Source organism: Protopterus annectens, chromosome 12.part0 (assembly GCF_019279795.1).
Source record: "Protopterus annectens isolate FY-2018-M chromosome 12.part0, PAN1.0, whole genome shotgun sequence".
Taxonomy (NCBI): Eukaryota; Metazoa; Chordata; order Ceratodontiformes; family Protopteridae; genus Protopterus; species Protopterus annectens.
Genome location: NC_056746.1, coordinates 1,496,913,332 through 1,496,926,317, shown reverse-complemented (window position 1 = coordinate 1,496,926,317; position 12,986 = coordinate 1,496,913,332). Strand labels below are relative to the sequence as shown.

The following is a 12,986-nucleotide window of genomic DNA, read 5'->3' as shown; positions in this document are numbered from 1 at the left end:
TGCTCAGTATGCCATGTAAAACAATGCCTTGAATATCAAAAGTAAAACTCATGCATATTTACTAGAAAAAGTATATTTTTTTACTTGCAGTTTGTTTTAGGTAACATGCCAAAAACTGCAGTAACTAAACTGACTGACAAATTCAGCATAGTGCTGTAAAACGCCTTTTAGGGGAAACGCCTAAAACAGAATAATAATCTTAGGAGCTTTTATATTGCTGTGTATTATATGGAGTTTATTTTAACTTTTCAAAATTAAATCTGCAAAAGGGCTTGAGATATGATCTTTTATTTATAGGCAGTTATTAACTGGATCAGAGGCGTTCATGGTCACTGTTTTATAGTTTGCATTATATTATATTTCCATTGTGAGTGCAGTGATTGAAGGCCGCCACGGTGGTGCAGAGGTTAGTGTTGTCTCCTCATAGCAAGAGCTTCTCCAGTTCGATTCTTGGCTGGGGTGCCTTCTGTGCAGAGTCTGCATGTCCTCTCTGCGGTGATATGGGTTTCCTCCTGGTGCTCTGTTTTTCTCCCACCATCCAAAGACTTGCAGCAGGTAAACTGGACACTGTAAATTGGCCCTAGGTGTGAGTGTGTGTGTGAGTGAGTGGTATGGATGAACTACCATGGCCGGGCTTGCCACCCAGTGATGTAAACCTTGGCTTGAGATGATTGTCACTGTTGAAGTGACACCCCCAAACCCCATGTGCAAAATGGGGAAAAAGGGGTTGAGGATGGATGGATGGATGCAGTGACTGACTTCTGCTTAGTATAGGGAATAGAATGATGGCCTACAATACTTCTCTATGGAGTTTTCATTACATCAGAAGTAAAATGTTAAGATTATGTATATTTTATAGGTGAAATACATATTTTTTTCTTTTGGACCCCGCCACAGACAGGATGCCATAGACTGCAGCAACTAAGATTGCATGGGGATGTTCAGTCTTGAGCTGCACTGAAACCTATAAAAGTAGGATGGGAATCTTAGATGTTTTTTGTAGAACACTATCTGGTGACTGCCTTAAGATGTCATAATAAAACCAGACAAGGACACTGATATATGGCCTTCTGTGTTTATGAAGTTCATATCACTGGTTTAGAGATGCTCGCTGACAGTCTGATATTTTGCAATGTAATCCATTTCCACTGCAGGCATAATGTACAGAAGTTCAAAATGCAAGGTAGTATAATGGCCTAGAATATTTCATTGCCAAAGCTGGTATTAAAGCAGAAGTAAAAATCCTGTTTAATTTATTAGCAAGTATAGATTTTTTATTTGCATACTGCAAGCGATAACATGTCACAGATTGGAGCAACTAAACTGATATGGTGAAATTCAGTTTAGTGCTGTTGTGAAACCGTTTATTTATTTTTTTATTTAACATTTGTTTACTGGGAAAATCTAACTTGGAACTAAGCCAATTTTTAGCGGAGGCCCGGGTGAAATGCTCCAGATGCATGTCTTTGAATTGTGGGAAGAAACCCGAGCACCCAGAAGAAACCCACACTAATGCAGGAAGGACATGCAGGCTCCACACAGAAGGGCACTCCAGCCAAGAACCAAACTGGAGAACCTCTTTCTGTGAGGCTGCAACAGTACCACGGCACAACTGCGCCATCCAATTCGTTAATGGTAGAATACCAGTACTAGGAGGATTCTGCACCTCAATACAATATGACAGCTGCTTTAAAGTTTTATAATTAAATCTGAAAGGGATACTGAGATATAGCATTGTGATCCAGTGGGTTCACAGGTGTTCACTGTAACAATCTGATAATTTGCATTATGCACCATTGTGGGTATTGTTTTGAACATCTAAATAATGTTCTACAATAGTTCAACTTCTAGGATATTTTATCTGAAAAAGTATATACCAACACAGATAATGTGCCAAAGACTAGAGCAATTAAAGTGGCACAGTCAGATTCAGCAAAGTGATACAATGAAACCCTCTAAGAGTAGAACAGTGATCTTAAGATCATTTTGTAGTTGTAATAACTTTCTGAAAGTATCATAATGAAATTAATGAATTCTAAATGCCCTTTTATTCACAGACAGTTGATCTACTGGTTCAGAGGTGATCACTGTCAGTCTGCTATTTTGTATTATACTTCATTTCCATTGTGGGTATTGTCTTTAACTTCAGCTTAGTATGCATAGCACTATAATGGCCTAGAATATATATATATATTTTTTACTGAGTTGTCATGGCATCAAACAAAGAATCCTGTACAATGTAGATAAATAAAACTTACCACTCCCCCCCCCCGGGTTAGACTTGTATGCATTAAAGTATATTACATGGAAGTTGTGTGCATGTTTCATTATACCTGCGATAACAAGATAAATGCATTTTGAAGCTCAAGTCACAATATATTATAATGAGACATCTGCTACAATATTTTGTATATCTACAAATTATGATAATTTACTGCTACACAATACTAGTAGTAGTTTTATACAGCGGTTCATGTGCCCGGTTTTCAAAATTCAGTTTGCTATAAATATGTATATATTTGCACTTCTATTAAGATGATAAACTCAAAATATCTCTAAATCATATCACTACTGTAGCCTTAAGAAAGGAGAACCAAAACATTAATCTTTTCTTAAAAAAATGCGATACCATCTTTCATTTATAAATTATAAGAAATACATGTATTTTAACAGGCATGATGTAACTGAGATTCTGTTGTACGCTTTCCCTAAAAGCTATTATTAAACTGTACAAAACACAATTAAAATGGAAGTTTCCAGCACCTTGTCCTGAAATTTTAACAAGAATATATTGAAGCAGTTAATAGTTATCATATGAATTTATGATGAAATTCAGGTCAAAATGACCTTTGGAAATTGAGAAGCAGTAGCATTTACCAACAATACCTGAAAATGTCAAGAAAAAAATGTTTGAACCATTTGGAAGATAAATACTTCCATATAAAAGCGGCATAAATAGACAAAGGAAGCCCTGACTGTGGACCAGATGTCCTGAATTTGAGTCACAGCTTGGACAATGAAAGGGATGAATGACAGGGAATGAGAGAGGGTGGCTAATGCTGGATCACCCATCCTGGTGGGGTGCAAGAGGTGATGTAGCTCCCATATGGCTAAACTGCTGTGGTAAGAAAGGAGTCTGACATAACAGCAGCTGTGCACTGGCAGAATATGGGTTTGGTTCTCCAAAGCCAATGATGATATTCCTTGTCCACATGAATGGAGGAATACACACACATATGGGGGATGTAGGTGGTCCCTGTGGTGATACAGATGCTCATATCAGCTATAGAGAGATTAGGACCTACAGAAATGCAATCAGTTGCCCAGCTGGTGGTGAGGGCCCACATAATCCATCTGGCTCCTGTACGATGAACCCTCTGGATGGTGGTAACCCTAAAATGTACTGGTAACTCCCCAGTATAGGGGAATGAATGAGCTGAGTGCAAATGGGGGAGGTTCACCAGTCAGCAAGCATAGAGGCAAAAAGATGCAGCAAAAAATAGCTAAAGACAATTATATGGGGACTGTCTTTTGGAAAATGGTCAGTTGTTTAAGGGGATTATATAGTATAAATAGAGCAAATGTCAACAGCAGATGCATTGTATGACATTTTATTCTAAAACTGCATTCAGAAATTGTTGAAAAAAGAGTAGCCTTAGAGTACTACAGGTCAACCCTCTAAGAAAATTACTTCACGTGTACTCATATGGTTAGATATAAAAGGATGCACTACTGGAGATATACAGGTGTTCCACACACCTGTGTATGTACCTTCCAAAGTGGCTGCCAGGCCACACACATCCTCAAACAGTACACTGGGGTAACTGAGTCTGTCTATACCAAAAGAGAATAGAAACTGGATACACCTAAATGTTATGTTTTCCTGTCACAGCAGCTTTTGTGGAAGAACACAGAACTAAATCTCAAGTGCAGACTCACCAAGAACCCTCCTGCTCTTACCTCTGCACATTATGCTACTCCTATATCTAGTACCCGACACATTGCGGTAAAATCTGGTTTGCATGTGTTCTGAAGCAACTGCACTTTTAAACAGCAAAATTAATTAGCATTAAATTGGTATCAAAGCATACAACTAAAAATACCTTTTACTGGAGCTATGTCACATGTGCAAATGTATAACTTTCCATAATTTACATGAAAATAACAAATTCAATAAAATCACTGATATAAAAATGACTTAATACCTTTATATGCGACTGTTCCCTTGGAGTTACTCTGTAAGCGCTGTCTGAGAATCTGCTGCTGTTCTTTTGTGGGGTCTAACCCTAGATAGCTTAAAGCCTAAATAATGAAAGAAAGATTAAATGTGATTATAACCCCAAAAATACATCACATTTGGACGTGTATGAAAACTCATTCCTCTAACAAAAAAAAAAAAAGAGAGAGAGAGAGAGAGAGAGATGCTCTTTCATGGCTGACTACAAAAAAAAAGAGAGAGAGAAATGCTCTTTCATGGCTGACTATAAAAAAAAAAGAGAGAGAGAGAGAGAGATGCTCTTTCATGGCTGACTATATATTGTATCCATAGCAAATTCCTTTTTTACATTTCCTGGCTGAAGCATGCCACCATGAGCCAATACTTTAAACATGTGAACATGTTTTTATCTCATGGCACACTTCATAAGTACACATAACACTATCTTAAATAGCTTCTCTTATTTACATGAAGTTTATAGTTATCTGTTACATTTCACTTACACTGAATTTTATGACCTCCAAGCTGTGCCTGAAATAGTCTATGAGCTACTGCATTTCATCAATAATCAAATGCTTAAATAATAAAGTCAAAGTACAGCAGCCTTTCTCTAAAAATAATGACACTTTAGTTTGCTGTACCTCAAAGAATGGGGGAGGGGGCTATGAGACATGGCAATTTTGGACTTATCCTCCAGTTTTGCACATTCAGTTGTTTTGGTCAGAAACTAGCTGTGACAAGTCTCAGACATAAAAATGATTATTTCTTTATCTGGTTTTGCTATTCTATCTTGCTTTGCATTCAGTTTTGATATACTTCTCCCCACCCAATTAACATTTTGCTCATATTTTCTCAGCTGCTTCTAAAGCCACCACATGCAGTCGTTTTGTCATTGTTTTTATATTTAGAATATTTTTGATGCCACCTCCTAGATAACATCACAAAACATAGTAGCTCTTCAAGCACTACCAGATCTATTCCCTTAAATACTTTTATCACCTCCCCTGCATATTAATTTGAAATACTACTGAGCTTGTTTCTAGTTGTACTGGAGACATTTTTTCCTTCATTTCTAAATTTTATGATAAGAAGCTGACAGTCTGAGCCACAGTCAGCAGCAGGTCTTGTTTCTGCTAACTGTGTAGAGCTGTTCCATTTCTAACTGCAGAGTATATGGTCAGTCTGATTTTGGTACTGACCATCTGTCGCTCTCCTGCTTTGGACACAGTAGGAGAGTCTTTGTGGGTTCTGTTCAAGGAGCTTCCATTTTATACAAACACATCACTATAGAAGTTTACTGACAAACTTAGGTAACATATACAGACTAATTGCTGTAATCATACATGCTTACTCTCTGGCTGCACTCTCAAAATGGCACTAGGAATGGCACGTACTTAACATTTATATTTATATGCTCAGTCTTTGATGTGCTTCTTAAAGATACAGCAAATAGCACTTGCTCTCTGATCTATATTCTCCCTCTTGAAAACAAAACACGCAATGCTATGAAACTTTCTGGCATGCAGATACCACAGACAATTATTAGTCATGCATTTATACAAGATATAATACATATATACATAGTTAAGTCCATGTTGCTACATATTTCACACTGGGCTTAGATATTCGTCCAAAACATGTGACATAAAATTGGGAATTGGGCTTAACTACTGGAAAAGTCTCTGAAAAATGTTCAATCTCTGATTTATTTGGAACATCTTCAGGAATGAATCTGAGGTAGGAACACACTCTGGGATGGAAACAACATTTGGTTCACTCTGAGATTTAGAGTCTAAGTCACTATAACAATGTTGTAATGATTCTGGTACAGATAACAGATGTTTACGGTTTCGCCTGCACTGTGTACCTTCCAAGTCTACAAGGTAGGATTTCAATTCAGGACATTTGCCAATAACTTGTCCTACACTGTCGAAACCTTTTTCTGTTTGAAGTCTGACCATTTCTCCTTCCCTTAAGGGGGAAAGAAGTTTGCAAGACTTGTCATATGATGACTTCTGGATAGAACATTTCTTAAATAATTGAGCCTTGCTGTCTTATTATTTATGGCTTTAGGCTTTAGTAGATTGATAGTAATAGGTAGCATAGTTCTTGTCTGCCTGGAAAGAAGTTGTTGAGCTGGAGATCCGAGAACATCATCACATGGTATGTTCCTAAGGTGAAGTAGATTTAAAAAAAAATCTGCATTATTATGTCTTGACCTTTTGAGTAGTTCTTTCACAGTCCGCACAGCTCGCTCAGATAGGCCATTCGACTGAGGATACTCAGGACTGCTGGTAATGTGCAGACAGTCTCATCCTCATGTCTGACACAACTGGCTAGTAAATTGAGTACCATTGTCAGAAATAACTTTGTGTGGGCTACCATGGACTGAGAAATGAAGTTTCAACTTTGTAATAAAAGTAGTAGATGTTGGATTAGGTAGTAGCTAAATCTCAAACCAATTTGAATAAGAGTTTACCAATACCAAGTAGTACTGATTGATCCACTCGAAGATATCAGTGGCAACTGTCAACCAAGTTAGTTCAGGGACTGGATGTAGACGATGCGGTTCTTTTTACAAGTGCGATCTAGTATTACTGCATACTGAACAAGAAGAAAGAACTTTATCAACGTCTTTTAGTACTGAAGGCTGAAACACTAATTCTCTCACTCGCCTCTTAGTGGAAGCAGAACCTGGGTGACCACAATGCAAAATTTGGATGTACTCATGTTCTGAGGAAGCAGGAACAACAATTTTAGGACCTTTGAAAATAATGCCATCTTCCATCAACATTTCATCTCTGTAGGGAAAATAGGTTTGCACTTCCAGTGGTATATTAGATAGCGAGAGTAAAGTCCAAATAATCAGTCAATGGAGTGTAGAACCATGAAGATTTATTAAATCCACTTCAGACTTGGTAAGCACTTTTGTCATGACAAGTATAGGACTTTAGTTTTGATAAAGTCCTATACTTGTCAGGACGAAAGCGCTTACCAAGTCTGAAGTGGATTTAATAAATCTTTGTGGTTCTACACTCCAGTGACTGTTTATTTGGGCTTTCCTCTCGCTTGCAGGAGGTGGGTTTGTGTTTTTCTTGGTTACTTTCCACCCAAACTACGTTTTTTTTTCTGGTACACTAGATTGCTTTGACGGCCATCCAGCATTAAGGTAGTGATTGAGCTTTTGCAAAATTGGATCAGTCTTATTGTGATCTCTCAACTCATCAAGTACAGTGTAGAAAAATTACGCACTGCCATCACATCAAAGTCAAAATTCTCTCCGTCGAGCTGTTACATTGTATTCCTGGGGAATCTGGATAAGGTATCAGCCAGATAGAGTAGCTTGCCTTTCGTATAGACCATTTTGAAGTTGTACTTTTGCAATTTGAGCATCATTCCTGTAATCTTGCTGGAACTGAATGTATAGATTTCTTTAGAATAGTAACTAGAGATTGGTAATCAGTTTCAATCTGAATAGCTCAACCATAAATATAATCATGAATCTTGGAACATGCAAATACTATTGCTAAAAGTTCTTTCTCAATCTGAGCATACTGCATCTCAGTTTGTGTAAGTGTTCTAGATGCACAGGCTACTGGTCTGCCTTCTTGAAGTATAACTCCACCTAGGCCAAAATTTGAAGCATCACAGGAAAGAGTAACTGGTTTGTTCACATCATAGTATCTTAATGTTGGTGTGAGTGGCAATTTTCTGCTTGGGCTCTTCAAACACCTTCTGGTGCTGTTCTAACCATGACCATGCAACAGTTTTGCACGTTAGCTCTCAAAGGTGCTGTCAACTTACTGAAGTCTGGTATAAACTTGCTTAAATAGTTGACCATGCCTAAGAAATGTAGAGCTTGAACATTGTCTGGTGCTGACATCGCAAGAATGGCTGCTTGCTTGGTCGGGTCTGGTCTTAAGCCAGTAATGATAAACAAATGACCTACATATGTAACTTCTGAGAGTCTGAATTTACACTTCAGAGGACTGAGCTTCAAGTTCACTTCACGTGCTCTGTCTAGAAATTTCTTTAGGTTTCTGTTGTGCTCTGCTTCACCACTGTCTCTAACCAATACATCGACTATTATGGCAAAAGGATAACCCATAAAAATTAGGTCCATTACACACTGAAAGACTTCAGTTGCAGAATTTATTCCAAATGGCATCCTTAGAAATCTGTATCTGCCAAACGGAGTACCAAAAGTGGTTAGTAATGAGGATTTGCAACCAAGCATCACTTGCCAAAATGAACTCAAGAGCTGCAACCTCTTCGACTGTGCGCATTAGATGATAGTCTTTTCAATGCTTTGTTCAAACATCTTGGGTCAATGCATAGTCTGATTTCGTCTGAGCCTTTTTTGTGAGCTGTTACCATAAACGATACCCATTCAGTTGGTTCTGTAACTGAACCAATTACGCCTTGCTGTACCATTTTTTCCACGTGAGCCTTAACTTTATCCTGCATAGCTATCGTAACTCTTCTTGCTGGTCTGACTACTGGAGTGACCTCCGGGTCTAAATTCATGGAATACACTACTGGAAGTTTGCCCAAAATGTCCTTGAAAACATCAGCATATTCTGAGAAAATGACTTCAGAAAAATTAGAACTATGAGACTTCTTTGGTTAAAAAAAAAAAAAAAGCAGATTCATTCTCAAACTATCTTTGAGACCCAATAAAGACTGCACTGGTCTTCTGACTACACAGAAAAACAAGTTGTAAGAGTTCTTGGCGAAATAACATGAAATAATCACTAAGCCTTTGGTTTTCATCTCTTCACCTCCATAAGCGACAAGTTTCTCACTACTGGCCATATTGAGTTGCTCACTAGTTCTCACTCTAGCAAATGTGTTTGCTGATATAACACTACATTTTTAATCTGTGTCTTCTTTAAGCTCTGTGGATTGATCCGGACAGTACAAAACACTTTGCGATTTGCCAATAAATTCACTGCATCAACTCTTTCACCAATTACTGATATACCATCCACATAGAAAGCCGACTGCTGCATCTCTACTTGAGCAAACTGCTTTTTTGTATGACCTTTCTTTACAACTGTGTGAGGTTTACCTGATTTTCAAACCTTATGGAAATCATTCCATTTGTTATACTTGTGACATTGCTGACCAAATGCTAAGCACTTCTCTCCTTTAGACTCATATACACCACAATTGAGACAATTAACAATAAAGCTGGACTTGGGTCATGCTTGTACCACACTTGAGGAACATGCCCCTCTAAGTGAAGTGGTCCTAGAATTTACTGGAAATCTATGCAGTTTTCTTGATGAACCAGCAGGGGTTGTGGCTGCCATGTGCTTAGTAGGCCTATTTCTGTTTGCCACATGCTGCATGCTGTCTACATTTGCTCTGGAGCCTGCTGATACCATATTCTTGTCACTTTCAAGGATACTTATGTGTTCAATGTTAAATCACTATCACGCAGTAAAATCTTTCTCACAGCAGCACTATTAATACCACACACAAGACTGTCCTTTATCACCTAATTTTTTAGTAACCAAACTGACATGTTTTAGCTCTGTTTCTCAGGTCAGTTTTATAAGCTGCAAATGTTTCCCCTGGTTTCTGATCTCTCATGTAAAACAAATGCCTCTCCAGTGTAATATCTGTCTGGGGGTTACACATTTCTCTGAACTTGTGCTTCAAACACATGGGGTCTTCCCTTGACTCAGCTTGTACAACAATATGACAGTTTTCACCTTCTCCTTCATACACTGCTGGTGCATATACAAATGAAAACCTTCTTTCTATGGCGTCTGACCCAGCTAAGTTTAGCAAAATTAATGCCTTGGTGCGTGCATCTTTATCTGAATAACTGCTTGTATAAAAATAGTCATACTCTTGCTGAAAAATTCTCTGCAATATTCTGATCAAATACAAGATATAAGGGCTTTCAAAATCCGTCTGCCATATTAACACAAACCAGTGAGGGGTTTTGCATATAAGCACGAACACATACACATAACAGCACAATGAGCCTCTGTATAACTGAACTTTACGAAATGTCTCTCTCAGGCACTATAATACTCTTGAGATTACTACATTGCACGAAACCACCTCTTATCAATACAAAAAAAAAATGTCAAATAACTGCACAATGCAAGCCTCTGTGTAATGGGACTTTGCAAAACAAGTTTCTAGGGTGCTGTAATGCTTTTCAACTTATTGTACTGCTAAAGTAATTTATCATCATTTTAAGAAACACTTCAAATAACTGCACAATGTGACTGAACTGGGCAAGAGAAGCTCAGAATCATTAACATTTTGAAGTAATAGCACTTTGCGAATAAACAGTACACAACACATTGAAACTTCCCCAAAATGGCAGTATCTTTCTAGGCAATTCTTTATAGTGCAAGGAACACTCTGTAATGGTGGCACTTTGCAAATAGACACACCCACCACAAGAAACTTTTCCAAATGGCTATACTTTGACTGCACTTCACAAAACAGTTGCACTTTGCACACAAATAACTCTTCGAAATACATGCACAGTAATAAGCACACACTGTAAGCACTTTTTACACACTTTGAGATACTTCAAATAACTTTAGTTATGCCCTTGATACAATATGAAGCCGTAGTTATGCCAAAACACAGCACTTTGCCAAAAACGTGCAGTCGCCTTGCTTAATTTACGCTTAATGTGCCCCTTTTTTGCCCTTATTATATTTGTTTTGCTCGTTTAATCTCTTTTCATGTCCACTGTACTTTTCTTGTGCTTGTTTTACTCTAAACATGCCCGTTTTGCCTTAAACATGCTCGGTTTGCCTTTAAACATGCTTGTTTTACTTTTCTGTTAATTGTTTCGTCAAACATCTTTATGTTAAACATTTCCCTTAGTTAATAAGCCTTTTCTGCCTCCCGCTTGTTTAATTATGCGTTTTGTGCCCTTGTAATACCCCATTTTGTCCTTTTTATAAAACAAGTAGTTTGTGGTATTCTCATTACCTTTGCTTTTTTCGGGCTCTTTTCTTTTAGTTTACCTTCAAGATCATCTCTGCACCTCATGGTTCTGAAGCTTATTCTCTTTGATCCTAGTTCTGACACCATGTCACTCTCCTACTTTGGACACAATAGAGTCTTTGTGGGTTCTGTTCAAGCAGCTTTATTTTACACAAACACATCATGATACAAGTTTACTGAATTAAATTAAGTAACATATACAAACTAACTGTTGTAATCATACATGCTTACTCTCTGGCTGCACTCTCAAAATGGCATTAGGATTGGCACATGCTTAACATTTATACGTGATCACTCAGTCTTTGACATGCTTCTTAAAGATACAGCACATAGCACGTGCTATCTGATCTACATCATCTGTTGACATCCATATGTAAATACATCTTAGGTTATTAAGACAGAATGTTTGTTATGACTAGCAAATTATCTTGGCAAAATTCTACTAACTAACACAGACCATTTAAGGGGTTATGAGCTGTTAAAATGTTTCCTGTAGAATAGGGTTTGATTCTTAAATGAAAGTAGAATCCCTGAGGTTTGGAAAACATCCTATATCATTCCTTTACATAGAGCTGGTACTGTCACTGATCTTTATAACAAATCGACCAATGGCCATTCTTTCCCCTGTAGCCCAAATTCCTGAACAATGTATTCATACCCATATTATGAATTACCTTACCTCTCATAACTTCATCATAAATATACAAAACAGATTTAGATCCAAACATAGCACCATAACTGCTTTTCTGAGCTTTACAAATACTATCAATGCAGAAAGGAAAAATTTGTTTCATTCTTCTTCCTAGATTTATCTAAAGCTTTCAACACTGTTCTCCATCAACAACTACTTAATGTCCTCTTTCAATCCACAGCAGTCTGGTTTCATAACTATCTCTTTGACAGACAACAGGCTGTTAAGTGGCAGCAAACCTTCTCATACTACTTTCCAGTGACTATAGGAGTACCAGAGAGTTCCATACACAGTCATCTACTATTCAATACATACTCCAAATCATTACACAAGGCTTCTAAAAATGCTTCAATTATTCAATATGCCGATGAATCCACCATCATCTGCTCCGCAACTAACTCCTCCTTATTACAAAAAAATCACACAAGACTTCTACTCCTCTACTAAAACTCGGCTAACTAACTCTCAAATTATCCATCCTAACAAAATAAAACTCACGCTCATCACAGTTAAAAACAGCCATGAAATTAAACAGTCCTTTTCCATCACATCTATTAATAACATCCCACTAGACGTAGTATCCAAAACCAAACTGTTAAGTATTGTAACACATAACAACCTGAAATATGACCAGCATGGAGCCCATGTAAAAAACAAAAACAAAACAAAAAAAAATGTGGAATACTATATAGAAATAATTACAAATGATACAAGAAAAATCTTAGCTAATGCATACCTTCTACCCAGGGGTGTAGCCAGGACTTTCAAATTTGTACTCACAGCTCCCCTCAGAAAGCCACACCCACATTAAGACTGCTGCCCCCTCAGAAAGCCACACCCACATTAACACTGCTGACCAAGCCACACCCCTTTCATATTGCTGATCTCTGAACAGATCACTTACAAGTATATGCTAGGGTAGTAATTACTTACATGCTGCATGAACATTTCATTTCAAAGGTACATCTTCCATAAGTCAAAAAACAAAATACCTTTCCAGTTACACTAGGACAAATCAGTTTGCCCTCCCCAAGATTACCCTTCTTTCTCTTGCAGCTCCTAACCCCTGTAGTGGCTCATTAGAGCTCCAGC

General features: G+C 37.7%; 1 protein-coding gene across 2 annotated transcripts in view; it reads right to left on the bottom strand.

The window, feature by feature from the left end:
* STXBP4 (syntaxin binding protein 4) overlaps positions 1-12,986 on the bottom strand; it is a 1,994,403-nt gene that overhangs the window by 1,009,886 nt on the left and 971,531 nt on the right. For both annotated transcript variants that reach the window (XM_044090468.1, XM_044090469.1), the window contains exon 9: positions 4,206-4,302. In XM_044090468.1, the coding sequence (XP_043946403.1) occupies positions 4,206-4,302 (97 nt within the window). The remainder of the gene's footprint in view (positions 1-4,205; positions 4,303-12,986) is intronic.